This window comes from Myodes glareolus, chromosome 7 (assembly GCF_982192425.1).
Source record: "Myodes glareolus chromosome 7, mMyoGla1.1, whole genome shotgun sequence".
NCBI classification, from domain to species: domain Eukaryota; kingdom Metazoa; phylum Chordata; class Mammalia; order Rodentia; family Cricetidae; genus Myodes; species Myodes glareolus.
The window spans coordinates 93,774,791-93,794,843 of record NC_142032.1 but is presented as its reverse complement, the minus strand read 5'-3'; the positions used below and the strand labels follow the sequence as shown (position 1 = coordinate 93,794,843).

The following is a 20,053-nucleotide window of genomic DNA, read 5'->3' as shown; positions in this document are numbered from 1 at the left end:
GGATACACTGAGGCTCAGGATCATGCTGCTGTTAAGATGGGGCGGGGAGCGGCTTTCAAGCAAAGGCCGGAACTAAGCAGGGAAGGGTGTGTGACATGGGGAAGGAAAGAGTGGTATTCCCTCGGAGGGAGCGGCACCTGCAGAAGTCAGGAGAGGGGGAAGGAAGGAGAGAGAGGGCAAGCAGGTGGGGCTGGAACTTAGGTGTCAGCCAGGCAGGGAAGGGAGGCTGCAGGGCCATGCAAGGGTTCTGAACCTTGGAAACCCATGGGTATCATAAGAATGCCAGAAGTCTCAGACCAGACAAAGACTTCAGAAGTTAGAGTAGGGCACATGGGTTAGGAAGGCATCTCTATGTATGCCTGGATAGAAGTGAAAGGTCATGGTTAGACCTAGACACAATAGCCACTGTCTGTTCCTTCCCTGGGAATCTTTGGTGTTCAGTCAGGTGGTATCTCAGTTACTGTAGGAACTCAGCACATCCTGGCAGTCCAGCGAAACACCTCGCTGAGTCCAGCACAGCCCTGTCCTGCACAGGCGTGGGCGTTTTGGGCCTGTCTCCCCATGCTTGGGGCCGGGCTGGCCTAGCTGGCTGTGCTTCTCTTATGGTTCTGCGGCCATCCCTGCACTGCCTAGACTATCCCTGGGCTGCTCCTTAGCCATGACGTAGGAGAGAGTCTCGGTGTGGGACTGGAGAGTGCAGAGATGATTCTCGGTGTTCCCTGGCAGTCTGGGGTTGGTGCCTACTCTATGGCACAATGGTCTGGTTTTGGGTACCTTGCTTGGTTCATAAACATGAGTCCAGAGCTGCTGAATGAGGCTGTGCTTGCTCCTCCTGCTGGGTACTGGATGCTTTGTTTCCTCTTCAAGTCCTTGTCCTGGGGACAAGACTGGGAGCTTAAAACCCACAGTGGCTGGGAAGGGGTATCTCATCTCTGTGGTGGCTGTCATGTCCAGGGCCAGGCTCTGGAGGTAGAACGTGGGGCATGGCATGTGTCTGTATGGGTGGCAGAATGAGTTAGGACAACTGTGAGCCCCAAGCAGAAGGACCCTGTAACTGAGACTATGTTTTCCACCCAGAGCTTAGAAAAGAAGGGCTGGGTTTGCTACTTGCAAGTTGGGCATTGGATACAAATGGACATTGTCCACTTTGGTTAAAGTGTCACATCGGGGACACCATAGGTGTCATCTGATATAAGTCTGATCAGTGAGGATCAGCTCCCTGGACTGTTCAAGCTTAGAGAAAGAATAGTATTATCGATTACTCATGTCTGCATGGTGTGGGGATGGCCAGCGTTAGCTCAGGTCCCAAATACCAACCAGTCCTGCACTGAGATGTTACTGTTTGTGGGAACCAGGATCTCATGTGACAGGGAATTCATCTCGTGTGACAGTATTCATGTATTCATGCATGACAGTATTCATCTCATGTGACAATATTCATGTATGACAGAGTATTCATCTCATGTGACAGTATTCATGTATTCACAAATGACAGAGTATTCATCTCATGTGACCGTATTCATCTTGTGTGACAGTATTTGTGTATTCATGTATGACAGAGTATTTATCTCATGTGACAGTATTCATCTTGTATGACAGTATTTGTGTATGCATGTATGACAGAGTATTTATCTCATGTGACAGTATTCATCTTGTGTGACAGTATTTGTGTATTCATGTATGACAGAGTATTTATCTCATGTGACAGTATTCATGTATTCACGAATGACAGAGTATTCATCTCATGTGACCGTATTCATTTTGTGTGACAGTATTTGTGTATTCATGTATGACAGAGTATTTATCTCATGTGACAGTATTCATCTTGTGTGACAGTATTTGTGTATTCATGTATGACAGAGTATTTATCTCATGTGACAGTATTCATCTTGTGTGACAGTATTTGTGTATTCATGTATGACAGAGTATTCATCTCATGTGACAGTATTCATGTATTCACGAATGACAGAGTATTCATCTCATGTGACCGTATTCATCTTGTGTGACAGTATTTGTGTATTCATGTATGACAGAGTATTCATCTCATGTGACAGTATTCATGTAGGTTTTTCTGGTGAATGGAAGACACTGAGCTCCAGTGAAGACCTTTTGGATTTATTCCTAAAAGAGCCACTTCTGAGACTCTAAAGTTTGGACTGGGTGACTCCTAGATGGTCCAGCTGTTGTCATTCTAGGTCCTGTGACTCATGGGAGCCACGACAGGCAGTGTGCATGGCCGGGAGGCTGGAGGACACAACTAGAATGTGTGGAGTGTCGCTGAGATAGGAGTCAGGCTGTGCGGCACCAAGTGAAGCCAGGCTCATCTTGTCTGGTCTCATCTCTGAGGCGGGGAGCCTCAGCCCTGCTCTGTGTCAGGTTCTGTGTTCCGCAGCTTTGAGTTGTTTCTGTCTTTCTTGGAGGAGTGTCAGAAACTGGTGTCAGGAAGGACCCTGATGAGTGAGCGATGTGTCCGACACCATGGCTGGCTGAGATAATGTACACAGAGTCCAATAGATCAAATGTCTGGCTTGGCATGACTTACAGATGAACAACCAGCTGTGGACAGCATTCCCTGGCTTGAGGTCAGTGCCTCCTCACCCCAGCCTTGGCAGAGAGCCCGGTCAGCAGCAGCTCCAGGGTTCAGGCTGGCGTACGGGAACACTTCTCTTAGTTTTCCTGGGCTCACGCAAGGTGACCCAGCATGCCCACTGAGACTTAATCAGCTCTTCCCGTAGCCTGCCTGGTAGGAGGAACATACCAAAAAGAGTAGGCATAGAGGTGACAGGGAGATGGGTCCAGCTGATGTTAGGAGCGCCCCTGTCTTACGATTTCTATTGCTGTGAAGAGAAACCGTGACCATGGCAACTCTTACAAAGGAAAACATTTAATTGGGTGGCTTACAGTTTCAGTCCTTTATCATGATGTGGACAGGTAGACACAATGCTGGAGAAGGAGCTGAGAGTTCTACATCTTTGGTCCACAGGAATTAAGAAGTAAACTGAGACACTGGGCAAGGCTTGGGCAATATGAGACCTCAAAGTCCAGTCCCACAGTGACACACTTCCTCCAACAAGGCCACACCTACTCCAACAGAGCCACTTCTCCTATAGTGCCACTCTCTATAAGCTTATGGGGCCAATTACATTCAAACTACCACAGCCCTCACCCTAAGATTAGTAATAGTGTTTTTAAAAATGTCAGCTCTCACTTGTATGTGTGCAAGGTTGGCATAGTGGATAGAGGACAAGAGGAGAAGTGGCCAGGACCTGGGAAGAGGTCATTCTGGACCCAGGAGGGAGAGTTCTTATGACAGTGAGGTTGGAGCACATCTGTCTGCAGGGGAGAACTGATGAGATTGGCTGGTACTGCGACAAGGGACTGGGAAGACTGCGTATGATCCCACGTTTTCGTGGTGAACATCTGGGTTCAGGATGTGCCATTTCTCAGACGCTGAGACCCAAGAGATGGCCATGTTTGGACTGTGGTCTGAGACAGAGAGTACAGTGTTGGGGGTACATTAAATTTGAACTGTCTTTGAGTTCCTCAAATAGAGATGTCAGATAGGCAATCAGTTTAGTTCTGGAACTTTCAACTGATGGTCCACATCTGAGAGCTGTTGAGTAAAGAGAAAAGTTAAAAGCACAGATGGGGCCTAGAGATGGCTCAATGGTTGCAGTTTTTGGTGTCCTTGCAGAAGACTGAAGTTCAGTTCCCAGCATTCATGGTAGGCAGCTCACAACTGCATGTGATTTCATCTCCAGGGGAGCCAATGCCCTCTTCAGCACCCCCACCCCTCCCAGGCCTCCTCCCCTCTCGCAGGAGCCCCCTCCTCCCAGGCCTCCTCCTCCTCCTCCTCTCTCTCTCTCATTCACAATCAAGCACAATCACATACACATAAATAAAAGTCTCTAAAGGCACAAGTGCCGTGGGTCTGGGCTGAGGATGCACTGTCCCAGGAGACCAAGAGGAAGAGGCCAGAGGTGAAGAGACAACTTGGCATTGCAGGAGTTTAGCATGCTATGGAAGACCTGAAACATTGTTGAGAGCCCACTGGGGTCCTTGCTGGTGCTTCCTGTGAGGAATCTGTTTCCACTGAGTGAAAGGGAGCCACGCTCCAGGTTCCTGCCTATGCCAGTGCCAGTGAGTTAGAATTGGCCTTGAAGTCTGAGTCCACAAGTGGGCTTAGAGTGAGGACATCAATTGATGTATGTGGCTTGGAACTCCTGGGTTTGGGGTGAGATAGAATTAACCAAGAAAGGTGGGGTACCCACCCTCTTACCTCTATTGGGGAGATTGTTTTGGGAATTTCCAGAGAAGTCAGTGGGAAGAGTGAGGTTTCAATAGTTACATGAAACTCCTGGAACTGATGGTATCGTGGGTTCACGCATTCATTCATCCACTCATGACTCGCTTGATACTTTGGCCCAATCACTGGGGTGGGTGCCGTAGACCTGAATGCACTGCACCTGGTCCCTGTCCTTGAGGAACTCCCAGGTAGATAGACACATGTAAGGGGGGTCAGGAGGATGTGCTCTTGGGTGCTGATGACTGTACCAAGTGCCCAGGCTGGGCAAGGGACAGACTGGATTAGCTGTGCCCAGGGGGCTTCCACGTGGAGGAGGCAGAAGGAAACAGATCAGCTTGGTGGGCAGGAAGACGACCTGCCAGGCTGAGGAAAGGCATGAGCCATGTGAACCAGCACAGAGCAGCTTGGTGCCTGAGAAGTCATCAGTGGCGCCCCACACGTGATGGGGGCAGAAAGGGGAGAATTACAGTTGCATGCAGCCTTGATTCCAGGTTAAAGTTTTGGGTTCCCCCGAGCATGCGAGGGCCACTGAGGATTTGTCAAGAGGGAAAAATAATAAACTAAAACAAAAAATATCTTAATGCTGTTTGGAGGTAAGCTGGGTGGCAGGGCTACAGGGAAGGGGGCTAACTCTGTGCCTTGAGGAGAAGCAGGAAGGGGGATGGCGGGTATAGGTTCCACCACCCACGTAGTGCTTAGGTTCTGTGCTCCACATCGAGGGCTGTGGTTCTTTGGTAACTAGGGTGTAGGAGGAAGGGTTGATTGTTCGTTGGTCCAGGCTACCCAACTTCCAAATAATCACACAGAAACTGTATTATTTGCAATACTGTTTGACCAATAGCTTAATTATATTTCTGGCTAATTCATATCCTAAACTAACCCATCTCTATTAACCTGTGTATCGCCACATGGCAGTGGCTTACTGGATAATATCCCCAACATCTGTCTAAGGTGGTAGCTCCATGACTTCTCTCTGACTCCGCCCTTCTTTCTCCCAGCATTCAGCCTAGCTTTCCCTGCCTCCCTAAGTTCTGCCTTGCTATAGGTCCAAAGCAGTTTCTTTATTCATTAATGGTAATCACAGCACACAGAGGGGACTCCCACATCACTAGGGGAGGGGGCCTGGCTTATTGACCAGCGGGGATGTGTTCCAGGTGGACACGCACATTCACGCCGCAGCCTGCATGAACCAGAAGCACTTGCTGCGCTTCATCAAGCACACGTACCAGACAGAGCCGGACAGAACCGTGGCCGAGAAGCTGGGTCGGAAGATCACCCTGCGGCAGGTGTTCGACAGCCTGCACATGGACCCCTACGACCTCACCGTGGACTCGCTGGACGTCCATGCGGTGAGTGAGTTTCTGTCCTAGCACCTCCGTCGGGGAGTGCTCTGTCCATAGAAGCCACCATGGCTGTGCTTGGGCAGTAAGTGGCTGGAGGATCGTCTTTCTCTGCTTGCGGTAGAGGCTGTGGAAGGAATCTGGGTTATTGAATAACAGGGCTGGGAACAAACGTGTGTCAAAGGAAGACTATGCAGCATGGAGTCAGATGGTTCCAAGGTCTGGTCCCACTTAGGAGTCGTGTGTCTTTAGGCGACTCATTTAAGCTTTTGTTTTCTTGTCTATAAAATGATGACTGTGGGGCTGGGGAGCCGGAAGCTAAGAGCTCTTGCAGAAGAGGGGTTCAGTTCCCAGAACCTGCAATCAGTAGCTCCTTATCGCCTATAACTACAGTTCCAGGGACCCCAGCGCCCTCTTCTGGCTTTTACAGGCTCTGCATGCATTTGGAACACATCCAGCCAAACAAGCACACACAGAGAAGTAAAAAAAAAAAAAAAAAAAAAAAAATTAAAAAGATTTATAAAGTGATGACCTTTCATGCAACTTTTAGTTTTCAAAACTGTTAGAGTGTTGAATGATGGCGTGGTTGCTGTGGAAACTGCATCGTGGTTCTTTAAGACGCAGAATCCACTACTGTTGACTCCTCCTCGTACACTTGAAGGCACTGAAAACTGGGATGTCAACAGACACTTGCAGACTGGTGTTCATAGCAGCATTACCTTCAGTAGTCAAAGTCGAGAGTAACACAGTATTCACAGACAATGCAAACATAACAGACACACACAGGAAATACTGCAGACCTAAAAAGGCACAGCAAAAACTTTATCCTTTTTCTGATTCCACTTTTCTGTGGTGTATGTATGTTTTTGCACGTGTGTGTGTGTGTGTGTGTAAAGGCCTGAGGTCAATACTGGGAGTCATCCTGGATTGCTCTCCCACATTATTAACTGAGGCAGGGTCTCTCGATCAAACTTAGAGCTCACTGCTATGGATAGTTTTAATCAGTCTCTTTGGAGATCCCCTCTCTCTGCCTTCTGAAGCTGGAATTACAAGCAGGGCCACGACAGCCACCTAGCATTCATGTGAGTTTCTGGAGATCTGAACTCTGATCCATAGCGTGTACAGTAAGCACACCAATTGCTGAGCCGTTTTCCCCAATGCTAAACTTGTTATTTTTGATTGTTCAGAGGTCTTGAATCCTCTGTTCTGTGTGGCAGTGTGTTCACCAGACTCCACCACCGTCCTGTCCAAAGAGTCCATTTGACTGAGGGGACACAGCCCTGGCATTCGGGACTTCCAAGGTTTCATGTGGGAAATTACAGTGAGCTGGGCATGGTGACACAGACATGATCCTAGCCCTTTGGAGGATGAGGCAGAAGGATTGCCAAGTTTGATGCTACCTTGTACTACATAGTGTGAGATTCTATCTCAAAGAAAGGGAGGAAGGGAGAGAGAGAAACAGAGATGGGGATGACAACGTTTCCATATGGCTGTCTTGTAACGGCCTGGAGAAACAGTTGGTAGCTGCAGAGACATGTGGTGGAGCTGGCTGGTGTCTCCCGCTCACAGGGCCGGCAGACTTTCCACCGCTTTGACAAGTTCAACTCCAAGTACAACCCAGTGGGGGCCAGTGAACTTCGGGACCTGTATTTGAAGACTGAAAACTTCCTGGGAGGAGAGTACTTTGCTCGGATGGTCAAGGTGAGTGAACCCTCGGTCCCTTCAGATGCCTGACGTCAACTGCCTTCAAAGAGTAGGGGCAGGCATGACCTTTGTCCCTTCCTCTCCCTGAAGGCCCTTGTACCATCCAGCACTGACCCATGCTGGTCTCCTGCTCTCAAGCATGGGCAGGTGTGTTGTGTGGGTCAATGACAGGGAAGGGGAGAGGAAGGAAGAGCTCATAGTATCCTGGTGCCATCCCTGTCTGCTGGCAGCCTGAACTCGACTGGTCGCAGGCTGGCTCCAAGTGGAGACACGGCCGCTGCTCAGCCTGGTTCTACAGCCAGGCCCGTTTCTACAGCATTCCTGTGTCAAACCCTGGCCTCCCTCCCAGGAGAAGCCTTAGCTGGGGAGTGGGTGCTTACATGGCAACACCAGAGATTTAGATCAGCCTTCCCACCTATGATCAGGGAGCTAAAGGATACTAGGGCCCACTTGGATTTGGTGTCTCCCATAGAGCTGGGAATCTCCTGGGCTGACTCAGTTCTTCTTGGTACCAGGAGGTGGCCCGGGAGCTGGAGGACAGCAAGTACCAGTACTCAGAGCCGCGACTCTCCATCTATGGCCGAAGTCCCCAGGAGTGGCACAGCCTGGCCCGCTGGTTCATCCAGCACAAAGTCTACTCCCCTAACATGCGCTGGATCATCCAGGTGCCCCGGATCTAGTAAGTACTGTCCCCTTGTCTGCCCTGGGTTCTCTGGGGACCACAGCCTGTATCTATGACTCCTGTGCTATTGAGGAGTGGGAAGGAGTGGTGGTGGCGTTTGGTTCTCAGCACACACCATTCTTGCTTTTGAAGAATATGCAACAAGGCCTTGGTGGGGGACTTTTTCCTGCCTTCTCATTGAAGTGACTTGGGTGAGCCTGGGGCACAGCATGACTGGCAGAGTCCTGCATTGCTGACCTCGCCCTGACTGTCACTCAGAGCACCTCTCTCGTCCCCAGCTGGGCTGGGCATGGGGTTTAGAGCAGCCGAGGGCAGAGTCTGCTTGAGGACTCCTTCATCCGATCTCACCCAGCCTGAAGCCCACCGCTTCACTCTCGGGGTGGCCTCTGGCTTGGTGGGCACAGGAAGATGCGGAGTTTTCAGGACACTCTCCGCACTGGGTGTTTGCTCTGCTGAACAAGTGACCGGGGCCCACCCGGCAGATCAACTCCTAACGAGCAAGCCTTTGATTTTCCCAGTGACATATTTAGGTCAAAGAAACTACTGCCAAACTTTGGGAAGATGCTGGAGAACATCTTCCTGCCCCTCTTCAAGGCTACCATCGACCCCCAAGATAACCGGGAACTTCACCTCTTCCTCAAATACGTAAGTTCTGGGGCCTCTCGTGAGCTCAGTGTGGAAGAGGAGGGCACACCTGCTCCACAGGACCCCTGTTGGTCTTCCTCCTCCCTCCCACTCTGCTTCCCTCCCAGCTCCTGGACCCCAGTCCTGGGCTGCCAGCTCCAAGAAGCTGTCTAAAGGAAGGAGTGGAGAGGAGGCTGCTTCTCAGGGTAGCAGTTGCTGGTAATGCTGGGGAAGGTTGTATCTGTCTGCAGTTAGAGAGGGGCGGCCATGGGCAGGAATCCCCAGGAGAGAAGGAAGGGCAGCCATGGGCAAGAATCCCCAGTAGAGAAGGAAGGGTGGCCATGGGCAGGAATTCCCAGGAGAGAAGGGTGACCATGGGCAGGAATCCCCAGCTCTTAGCTTGGAGACTGGAGATACTTGCTAGAAAGGATTTCCCAGGTCCTTCCCAACAGAGTAGAGATGCCTCTTGGGCCACTGCTGTGTCAGGCATCCAGCTGGTGTCTTACCTGACAAGCCCAAAGGAATCCTCTCCCTACAGCCCTAATCCAGCCCTGGGTCTATATGGGCCCAGAACCCACTCATCCCACTTGGACAGTTTCCTAAATCACTTCGGTTCTGGTTTGATCAGCAATAAAACGAGGCTCTAGTCACCGCCCCCCAGAGGCCATAGTCACCCCCTGCCCCACCCCCCGCCCCTGCACAGTGACACTTGAGGACTAGCTAACTGGTGTGCTGGAAGGCCAGGAGGGCTTGATAGATGAAAGTGGGTGCACAGCCTATCACTGAGGGTCCCCTCCCACCCCAGAATGTCACTCCTGTTGTTGGCAGTGGCTCCCGTTTCCTGTAGCACCTGCCTCTTCAGCACGGCAAAGGGAAAATTTGTCGGCTCAGACTCACCCTCATCTGGCCTAGCCTCAGGTTCTTCATTGTCTCTACCGCCACACCGGGGCTGAGCATTCTCCAGGCTGGTCCACTGGGCCCATTGGGAAGCCCTATGGGACACACTGAGGGACTGCACCCCATCTCTGTGCCTTTGAGGGCTAAGGCTGCAGAGGCCCAGGATCCCCAACAGAAGTGTGAGCTCCTTAGCCCCACTGGAGCTGAGCTGAGTCCTGGATGATCCTACCCTAGCTCAATGTCAGCATCATTACTTCCCACACAGGTGACAGGGTTTGACAGTGTGGATGATGAGTCCAAGCACAGCGACCACATGTTCTCAGAAAAGAGTCCCAGTCCAGACCTCTGGACCAGCGAGCAGAACCCACCCTACAGTTACTACCTGTACTATATGTATGCCAACATCATGGTGCTGAACAACCTTCGCAGGTGGGTGAGGTGGCCCTGGAAGGAGCCCGTATTCCACACACATGTGATCCGTGGGTCTGTGTTTGCTTCTGCCAACATGCACACCCAAACAGCTACTTAAACTTATCACAGCTGCTCACACATGTGGGCATGTGCCTGAGGAGACTCGTGCCAGTGCAGATATGAATCCTGTGTGCAGCGATGCTATACATTTGCACACACATGTTCATATGTACATACTCACCAGCACACATCTCTATGTGGCCTTGTAGAGCCTTGGGACAGAAAAGACCTAGAACACGCCGACACATGTGCATGTTTGTTTACTGCCGTTCAGCCATCTGCACACATGCATTTGGGCTTTGGAAAAACGTAACTGCATGTGATTGGCAGGTTCCAGGCACAGGAGAGATAGGGGGGGTGAAGCATGCTCAGTCTACATAAGCCCTAGGCTGGTCTCCTGTGCCCAGGGGACCCAGGACACAGCCACACTCCCTTCTCTACAAGTCTGATATTCCTTATACCTTTTTTTGGGAGCACGGCTTCTCACTGGCTAGCATGGAGTCAACCTAAGTTTGTGATGTGGAGGTTGAGAATAGGGTTGAGGGAAGAGCCCGGGACCAGGGTGGAGGGTGTCCTGAGCTGAGCTCTGGGAGACAGGCTTTCCAGGTCTGGCTTTGTCACTGGCCTGCTCAGTGTCTTCCACACACGTCACCCTCTGGGCCTTTGCTCATTTCTATGGCAAAGAGTTTGGACTTGTTTCTCATGGTGGATGGAGGCCACAGTCCTGGAAAGCAGGGAAGGGAGGAAGGGTGAGGCAAGGCCAGGGCCTCTGTCTCTCGGCTTCTGTGTCGTAGGAGGGGCAGTTTCTAGGTTGCACTGGGTTAGCTGTGCTGACCATGCCATGGGAATGTCCCCCTGGAGTGTGTCCTGGGCTGGGGGTGTGGGCAAGGTAAACCAGGGGCATGTCCTGACCTGGAGCCTCCCTTCCACAGGGAACGAGGCCTGAGCACGTTCCTGTTCCGGCCTCACTGTGGGGAAGCAGGCTCCATCACCCACCTAGTGTCCGCCTTCCTGACTGCAGACAACATTTCCCATGGGCTGCTCCTCAAGAAGGTAAGCGAACTACTCCCTGAGGCCATGCTGGGTGTGCTGGGTTTCCATTTCCTCCCCAACCCCAGAATGTTGATCAATGGTGCTGGAGGCCATAGCTTCTGGAGGGCTGGGCTACCTGCAGTCTTCTTAGGTTCACTGACAATTTTTCCTTAATTGTTTTCATAATATTTTGATCATTTTCTTTCCCCTCCAACTTCTCCCCACCTCCCTTCACAACTTCATGCTCTCTTTCTCTCTCTCCCTCCCTTCCTCCCTTCCTCCTTCTCTTTCTCAACAACAAACAAAACAAATTAATGCAGGAAAAACAACAAACAGAAACAACTGGATTCAGCAGTGTTGTGATTTAATCACACGCCTTTAATCCCAGGATTTGGGAGATGGGGCAGGTGGATCTCTGTGAGTTTGGGAATAGCCTGGTCTACAGAGTGAGTTCTTGGACAGCCAGAACTGTTACACAGTGTAACCCTATCTTGAAAAAAGAAAAAAAAGCAGTGGGGTTCACTTTTAATTATAAAAAAACCAAACACACCATGATTTAGATTTTAAAAAAAGTAAATGGAAATCGCCTCCTTACTTTATAGAAGCAGTACCAGTTATTTAGTATTTCCAGGCCCCCATTTTCTTTCATTTTTAAAGACTAATTTTTTAAAATTATGTTTATACATGTGTGTCTCTGTGTGAGTCCGTGCATGAGTGAGTGCAGGGGCCTGCAGAGGCTGTCCTGTCCCTTGGATAGGAATTAAGATTATTGCAAACTGCCCCCAACGTAACTCAGGTCCTCTACAAGAGCACTGCCTGCCCTGAGCCATCTCCCCCAGTCACCTTCCTCTATAGCATAATTTTAACACAGTGTTAAGCACAGAATTGGGATTCCTCCACATTGACGAACAACCCTTGTTCTGCGCTGCAATATTCCTAGGCCCCTCATTCTAGAGGCCTTGGGACAAAGGATCCATATGAGGTCCGTAGTTGACTCAGATAGTGCCCAGTGGTGGCCACAGCAGCCATCTAGCTTCTGCTTTGTGTAGGTGATGTCACTGCATCTGGTACTCAGCAATGCTAGGTCCCCTTGCCATGGTCCTGACATCCTCTCTCTGGTCACATGTGTAAGGGACAGTGCTACATCAGGGAACTATAGCACAAAGCCTGCCTCCTCCCTTCAGGTTCGGTCTCTGAGGGGCTAGAGTGTGTACAGCCCTCTGCTGGTCACTTCCTCAATGCCCCATTCAAACACCTAACAGGAAGCATCTTAAAGGGGGAGGGGCCTAGCTTGGCTCACACTTCGAAGGATACAGCCCATCATGGCAGGGATACAGTGATACTCGGGTTACGTTGCATCTGAAGTCTGGAAGTGGAAGATGGGTGGGAAGTGGGGCCTAGCTATTATAAAACTTCAAGTTTTATAATAAAAACCAGTGACTCACCTCCTCTGGCGAGGCTCTATTTTCTAAAGGTTCTACAACCTTCCAAAACAGTGCCACCAGCTGGTGACCCAAACACACAAACCTATGAAGGATATTTTATATCCACACCAATGAAAGTCTGAACTTGAATGTTTCTCACACACATGGGGGTTCTTGTGGCCTGCCCACCCTGTGCAGAGAGTAAGATGTGGCCTCCTGCCCAGAGTTACAATCTCAAGCCAGAAGTGGGTATTTCAAACAGTGGGCAAGACTTCCTGCCCGTCAGAGAGCAGCGAGAGGAGTGCAGGCAGTAGAGGTGGGTGGGCCTGGACACTCTCAGCCTCCGGTTTCGTCAGCATTGGCCAGTCCTCTGGCACGTGTCACGTGAGTGTTCGCTGGTTCTTTTGCAGAGTCCTGTATTGCAGTATCTCTACTACCTGGCTCAGATCCCTATTGCCATGTCTCCTCTCAGTAACAACAGCCTGTTTCTGGAATATTCCAAGAACCCGCTTCGGGAATTCCTACACAAGGGACTGCATGTCTCGCTCTCCACTGATGACCCTATGCAGTTCCACTACACCAAGGTGAGGATGTGGGGCGTTCAGGGGTGCTCCACAGCCGTGGGGAGTTCAGGGGTGCTCCACAGCTGTGGGGAGTTCAGGGGTGTTCCACAGCCCTGCCACTGTGAGATTGTGGGATAGTTCAGGGGTGCTCCACAGCCGTAGGTCCTGGGGCTCCCCAGCCTGCCACTGTGAGTATGTAGCCCAAACCCCAATTCTGTTTGGGGGTAGTGTGACTTGGTGAAGGCAAGGGTGAGTTCATGATGAGGGGAGTCTTTGCCTTTCTCTCCATTACACCTTTTTTTTTTGATGTATCTCTATGATCTTGATAGAATTATTAGAACATTCCATATTGTCTTCCTTTTTATTTGTGAAGTGGGCAGAAAACACCCTCTTCCTTAAGCTAGTGGAGTCTAATAGCCTAGTACACCATGTATCCAAATATTGAGGCAAATTTTTTTAGATGAATAGTATTTGTCCCTTTGGGGGGAGAGCAGGTTTCACTGTATAGCCGTGGCTGGCTAGAACCTAGAACTCGATATGTAGACCAGGCTGGCCTTGAAATCACAGAGATCTTCCTGCTTCTGCCTATGCCTCTGGAATGCTGGGATTAAAGGCATGTGCCACCACATCTGGCGTTGCTAGAAGTATCTTCATGATTATACTCTGGGTCTCTGGGAAGAGAGAAGGGAAGGATGATGTCACGCATGGGTAACATCCACGAGTGTTCCCAGGGCATTCTACTGGTGCTGACAAGATCAGCCACCGATTAGCAAACAATAGAAGCTGCAGTGTCCTGGGCCTTTGACATCCAGAATGGAGACCTTCAAGGGGCTTCCTCCCATCTTTGTTGTGTCTGTTGCTCTTTATGGTGTGAAAACATAGGAATGCTTTTAAAAATATTTACAAACTTATTTAAAAACAGTAATATACTACTCCGGTTTCTCTTCTGAGCGTAAAAATCTTTCACCTTTAAAAAATAGTACTGTATTGGTTTGATGCCAATAATCTAGCACTGGGGGGCTGAGGCAGTGGGACCCAGATTTGGGGGCCAGCCTGGGCTACAGATGAAGCCTTGCACCAAAACAAAACAAAAACAACCAAGAAACTAAAAACAACGATGATGAAATAACACACACACACACACATACACACACACACACATACACACACACATACATACACACACATACACACACATACACATACACACACACATACATACACACACATACACACACACATACACACACACATACACACACATACACACACACATACACACACACATACACACACATACACACACACACACACACACACACACACACACCTCCACCCATCCCAAAATAGCAATGGAATCATTAAATATTGTATAAATAGCAAAAAAATGTTATGAAAATGTTTCCCAAAACAACAATCCCAAGAGGAGTGGTGTTGTTCTGCAGTTTGCTGTAAAGCCTCACTTAATAGGAGACAGCTGGGTTCCCATCTCTGCACGCATTCAGTTTCCTGAAAAGTGGATGAAAGCAATTCTGCCTCACAGCAGCTACGCAGTTGGCAAATGAAGTTGACAAAAGGTCTCTGAATCCCAGAGGCCTTTGTCAGCTCAGTTTAAGACCCTCAGCTGGAGGCAATGGGCAGGAAAGAAAGGGCTGGTGATGGACGGCAGACAGTTCCCGGTCAGAGGAGGACCATGCCTCAGCCCAGCCCCTTGGGACTGCATCATCTCCCCACGTGGAGGGAGCCTTTCTTGTTTGTATTTAATGTTATATTTTACTCATTTTAACTTTTATTTTTGAACATTTTAATGAAAATAGTGTGTTAAATAAAAAGCAAAGCTAGTCAGGCGCTGTGGCACACACCTTTAATCCTAGCACTTGGGAGGTAGAGGCAGACAGATCTCTGAGTTCGAGGCCAGCCTGGTCTACAAAGAGAGTTCCAGGACAACTGGACACAGAGAAACCCTGTCTCCAAAGACAAAACAAAACAAAACAAAACAAAAACAAAAGAAGTAAAACAAAAAGCAGGCACTAAAAATGTGCCTGATTCAGAGGAGGGACGGGGCTTGGAGAGATGGTTCAGCCATTACCAAGCACTGGTGCTCTTCCAGGGGACCAGGGTTTAATGCCCAGCACCCACATGGCAGCTCAAGACTAACTCCAGCTCCAGGGGATTCGACACCCTCATCCAGACACACAGGCAAAACACCATGCACAGAAAATACAATAAATTATTGAACATGTGCCAGACTACAGGGGTGCTGAGCTTTTGAGGCAGGCTGTTGGCCTTGTGTGTAAGCTCAGCAGAAGGCTCAACAGCTCAACTCAGTCTCAACCTTAATTACAACAACACAGCTCCAGTTGGATATATGAGGCCCTGGAATGGAGCTACTGTTCACACTGCACCAGTTAATCCCACTGCACCAGTTAATCCCAGTGCACCAGTTAATCACACTGTAAGAGTTAATCACGCTGTACCAGTTAATCACACTGTAAGAGTTAATCACACACACACTGGTTAATCACACTGCACCAGTAATCACACTGCACCAGTAATCACACTGCACCAGTTAATCACACACCACAACAGTTAATCACACTGCACCAGTTAACCACAACAGTTATCACACTACAACAGTTATCACACTACAACAGTTAACTGGTTGAACTGCTTGACCAAGCTGTTGCCAGTTAGGGTTCCCTCTGCTCACTTCTGTTTCTCTGTCAAAGGCTCCATCACTTGATGGTCAATCTCAGAGGCTGCTGCTTTGAGTCACACTTACAGATCCTTGTTTTGTTAGTTGGCATGAATGTTCCTTCATTTATCTAAGGAGCCTCCCTTTTAATAAGGACTTTCACAGAGGAGTAGGACCCAGCTTTCTGACCTGCTAGGCCCTCAGTGCTGGTGAGCAAACAAACCTAGAAGTTTCTTTGATTTATCTCATGTGGTGACCCACAGTTGCACACAGATGGGTGCGAGCCAGTAGAGGAAAGCCACGGGAGAGCGCTTTTTGTGTCGCCAGGCTGCAGTGTTGTCTCACCTAACCCATATGCTCCGGGGCGGGGTCTAGGAAGCACTCATGGAGGAGTATGCCATCGCAGCCCAAGTGTGGAAGCTGAGCACATGCGACCTGTGTGAGATCGCCAGGAACAGCGTGCTGCAGAGCGGCCTCTCGCATCAGGTGCGTGTGATTGGCTGGCCCGTCCTTTCCCCTCCATAAATGAGCACAGAGACCTCTGTGCATGGGGTACCTTCTAGGCACTGGGATAGGTGACAAGCTGAACAAGCCAGGTCCCAGGAGCCCTCACATTCAGGCTCCAGGAGAAACCTCAGGGGCCATCATGGCTGCCCCTCACCTACCTCAGACATGCCCTCAGTCAGACCTTCCCTGGACGCTCTCCTCATTCCCCGTATTTTTCGCCACAGCATGCCACACTGCAGACACCGTGCCATGAATTTTCTTATGCGTTTTTCAGTTTTCCTTTTGAATGGAAGTTGAGAGCAAAGGCTTATTCCATGTTATGTCCCCAGGCCCTAAAATAGTCCTGGCAAGAGCAGGCACTGAGTGCACACACGAGATTCGGCACTTCAGTACAGCTCCCTTAAGAACCGGATGTAGAACCAACACCGAGAACCTGGGCGGCTGCTCAGGGGATGTCATCTGAACAGGAGGAGGGTTCTTACAGGGTCTTGGGATGACAGTTAAATGTCTAAGTGCTGTGTTCCAGCCTCTCCAGGAACACAGAACTGTCTGCCCACGTTACCTCTCAGGAGCGATTCCTCTTCTGCTTTCCACCCAGCACAGGCCCATGAGTTCTGTAATTCTCTCTCACAACAAAGGAGAGAACGACCAAGTGGTCAGGATCACGACCTGGAGGTCTGGGGAGATTTGGAGGATCAGCTTTAGGGACACTAGTTGTGTTGGGGTTCATGTCAAAGCCGTCTGCGTGGATCTAGAAATGAATCTGGTCTCACTTCTCTTTCTCTTGGCCCACAGGAGAAACAGAAGTTTTTGGGACAGAACTATTACAAAGAAGGACCAGAGGGCAACGATATCCGAAAGACGAACGTGGCGCAAATCCGGATGGCATTCCGCTACGAGACCCTGTGCAATGAGCTCAGCTTCCTGTCCGATGCCATGAAGTCGGAGGAGATCACAGCCCTGACCAAATAGGCGCAGCGCACCTCACCGCACCGCAGCGCACCGCACACGCTCTAACCTTTCGGTTTTCAAGTCTGCTGCGGCTAATGGTGGCCAGGATCTCACTAGGGCTTTCGTCTGTGACGAGGCTGCCTCTGAAGAAATCTCAAATCCCTATTTTTGGTTGCACTTTATAAACATGCCTATTCTGTTAGCATTTCTGAGCCAGACGCTGGCCACCTCCCAGGGGCAGGGGATCCAGGAGCCGGCACTTGTGTATACTTGTTCCTCGTTTTCCACGTTTCTCGTGTGATTGCAGTGCGTATGTGGTTGGGCCCAAATGTCAAGCGACTTAGGCCTGTGTGGTATCCGCCATGCTTCTCTCAGCGTCTGACTGGCTGGCTGCCTTACACCCCCTTCAAAGTTCCCTTTCATAAAGGGGCTACCTTGAGAGAAAATGAGGGTCTCCTGTTGATGATTTGTGCAGTTTTTGAAAATGGGTTTCTTCATGTTTAGCCCCCCTTTCCTTTCTCATCAGGAACCTAGTGCACCCCCGGATGCCGTCACTCCTGCTGTGTTAGTCTCCTCTGTCACCGCAAACAGAGCTCTGTGAATCCATCTCATGGACCACTTCAGGGCTGGGGAAGATACAGCACGAGGTTCTGGGGCTGTTCACGCCATATATGCCTTTTAATAAAGGCCTCCGAAAAGCATAGGACCAGAGGACCTTTGTTCCTTTTGATTCTAATATCCTATGATTGTGACTGCTACCACCTCCCCCCAGGAGTCAGAGCGGGGCAGTGGAACACTCTTACGGACACCCAGGTCCCTGATTCAGTCTTTTCTCTACTCTTCCTTTGGCCTCACAAATGTTAGATTTTTTTTAAGTTACTTTAATATGGTGCATTTTATTTGAGAGCACAGATTTCTTCAGAAGCTATCATGGTCCCAGGGACCAGGTAGAAAAGTTTTTAATGTCAGTGTGGAGTTACACTTTATCAGACCACTCATCTCTGTTATTAGTGCCTAGAACATAGTAGGTGCTCAATAAATGCATATGAAAGAATTAAACGATTTCTTCTTTTGGTATCTGTATGTGGAATACTCAACAATGTTCAAAGACTTTCCTAGCTATTCACAAGGCAGAAGTCCTTCTGTATCATTGTTAAATGAACCTAATTCTACCTGGAAGATGCGTATTTGATTCTAGACTATCTCATCCTGTGACTGTCATTCTTCAGTGGCCAACATAACCTATGGAGCCACGTCACCCCTCTACTAGGCAAATGTACTATCTTACATGGCTGGCTATGAAACCGAATGAAAGCCTGTCGGTATCTGAGGGACTGTTTTTGAAAAGCCTCCATTTGTATACATTTGCCCAAACATAATAAGTATTGTACAGTTTTTTCATTGTACCAATTACTTTTTTTAAAAAAAAACTACAAATAAAGTCTCTTAGGATTATGACTCAGTGGTGCAAATATTTACTGTTCTAAGATGGGGTAGAGTGAAAAGCTGTGAGAAGTGGGGGGCATTCACAAGGAAAACCCTGAGCTTGAGAGTCGAAGCTCGGACTTTGCTGGCTTCTGGCCACCCACACGGCAGCAGCAGAGCCGCCTATAGCTTTTCTCTGGTGCTCTCGTCTGTCTGCCAGCACGTGCTGAGTCTTACATGTCCTGAAAGCTGCCCAGGCTTCTTTTTCTCTAACACTATGCTTTATTACATCCTGTATTTCACTGACCCTCTTGTGGGGTGGGGATGAATCCCTGCTTTTGTTTGCTTTACAGTTTGGAAGCAAAGGCAAGAGTAATGGAGCCAGGTTTCTAAAGGGACAGATTCCATACAATGCTCTCTGGCCAGTTCCTAAGGGCAGATAGCGGTCTTATATCCTACTTAAGCTGTGCTGCTGAAAACTACCCTGCTTGGTGAATCTGCTCGCTTTGTCTGGAACGAAAGCAGGTTTGAGAGCGAGGCTAGCTCACCCAGTAGTTACTGCTTGCTGAGGGGTGGGCTTTCTCTGGGTCTAACCACAAATGAAGGTGACTGGTTGTGATGCACATACCGTCCTATGCCTGCACCGGGACTGTAATGCCAACAAAAGGGACACACAGCACAGACAAGCAGCCTCTGGGCGTCTGTGCTCTCACCTACAAGGGACATTCTGTAGAGACGATGAAGAGCTAAGCCTACAGAGTGGCATATTTATCAGAGTGGATTTGAGGAGGCTTTTGATACTAATGTGCTCTTCTTCAAGTATGGTTGGTGGGCACCAGCGAACTCACCTCTAAGCTGCCACCTCCTTCTGCTTCCCTCTTGGGCAGTGAGGCTTAAGGCACTTCTATAGTGATATTTTGTTTGTACTTTAACAAATAAAGCTTGCTTGAAGATCAGAGGGTGGAGCCAGCCAGTAGTTAACCATTGAGGCCAGGCAGTGGTGGCACACACCTTTGATCCCAAGGCTTGGGAGGCACATGCCTTCAATCCCAGCACGAGGAGGGTGGAGACAGGAATATAAAGTGGGTGGAGACAGGACCTTGGGAACACCCTTTCAGACTGAGGCGCTGGCGAGGTAAGAAGTGGCTTGCTCCTTTCTCTCTCTCATCTTTCAGCATTTACCCCGATATCTGACTCTGGGTTTCTATTAAGGCCAATCAGAATTCGTGCTACACACTTCTTGATTGACATCCTTTTGCACGGAGAATACACAACTGCCAGGGAGCAGTGTTCAGCCCTCTGTTCTGTCTAATGGGTAGTAGGACAGAAAGGCAAGCAAAGCCGCGTTGCTGTTTATACTGCCATTGTGTTGCCCCTCATCAGTGTGGGTGGTGAGCTGACAAAGTAAGCTTCAGTTCAGAGACACCCCCAA

General features: G+C 49.5%; 1 protein-coding gene across 5 annotated transcripts in view; it reads left to right on the top strand.

The window, feature by feature from the left end:
• The window catches only part of Ampd3 (adenosine monophosphate deaminase 3), a 47,570-nt gene extending 28,916 nt beyond the window's left edge, over nt 1-18,654 (top strand). For all 5 annotated transcript variants that reach the window (XM_087908567.1, XM_087908570.1, XM_087908568.1 and 2 more), the window contains exons 7-15: nt 5,461-5,655; nt 7,216-7,347; nt 7,866-8,029; nt 8,551-8,677; nt 9,819-9,982; nt 10,957-11,077; nt 12,891-13,064; nt 16,114-16,224; nt 17,041-18,654. In XM_087908567.1, coding sequence (XP_087764693.1) covers nt 5,461-5,655; nt 7,216-7,347; nt 7,866-8,029; nt 8,551-8,677; nt 9,819-9,982; nt 10,957-11,077; nt 12,891-13,064; nt 16,114-16,224; nt 17,041-17,217 — 1,365 coding nt within the window. In that variant the 3' untranslated portion in view covers nt 17,218-18,654. The remainder of the gene's footprint in view (nt 1-5,460; nt 5,656-7,215; nt 7,348-7,865; nt 8,030-8,550; nt 8,678-9,818; nt 9,983-10,956; nt 11,078-12,890; nt 13,065-16,113; nt 16,225-17,040) is intronic.
• The last annotated feature ends 1,399 nt before the right edge of the window (nt 18,655-20,053 follow it).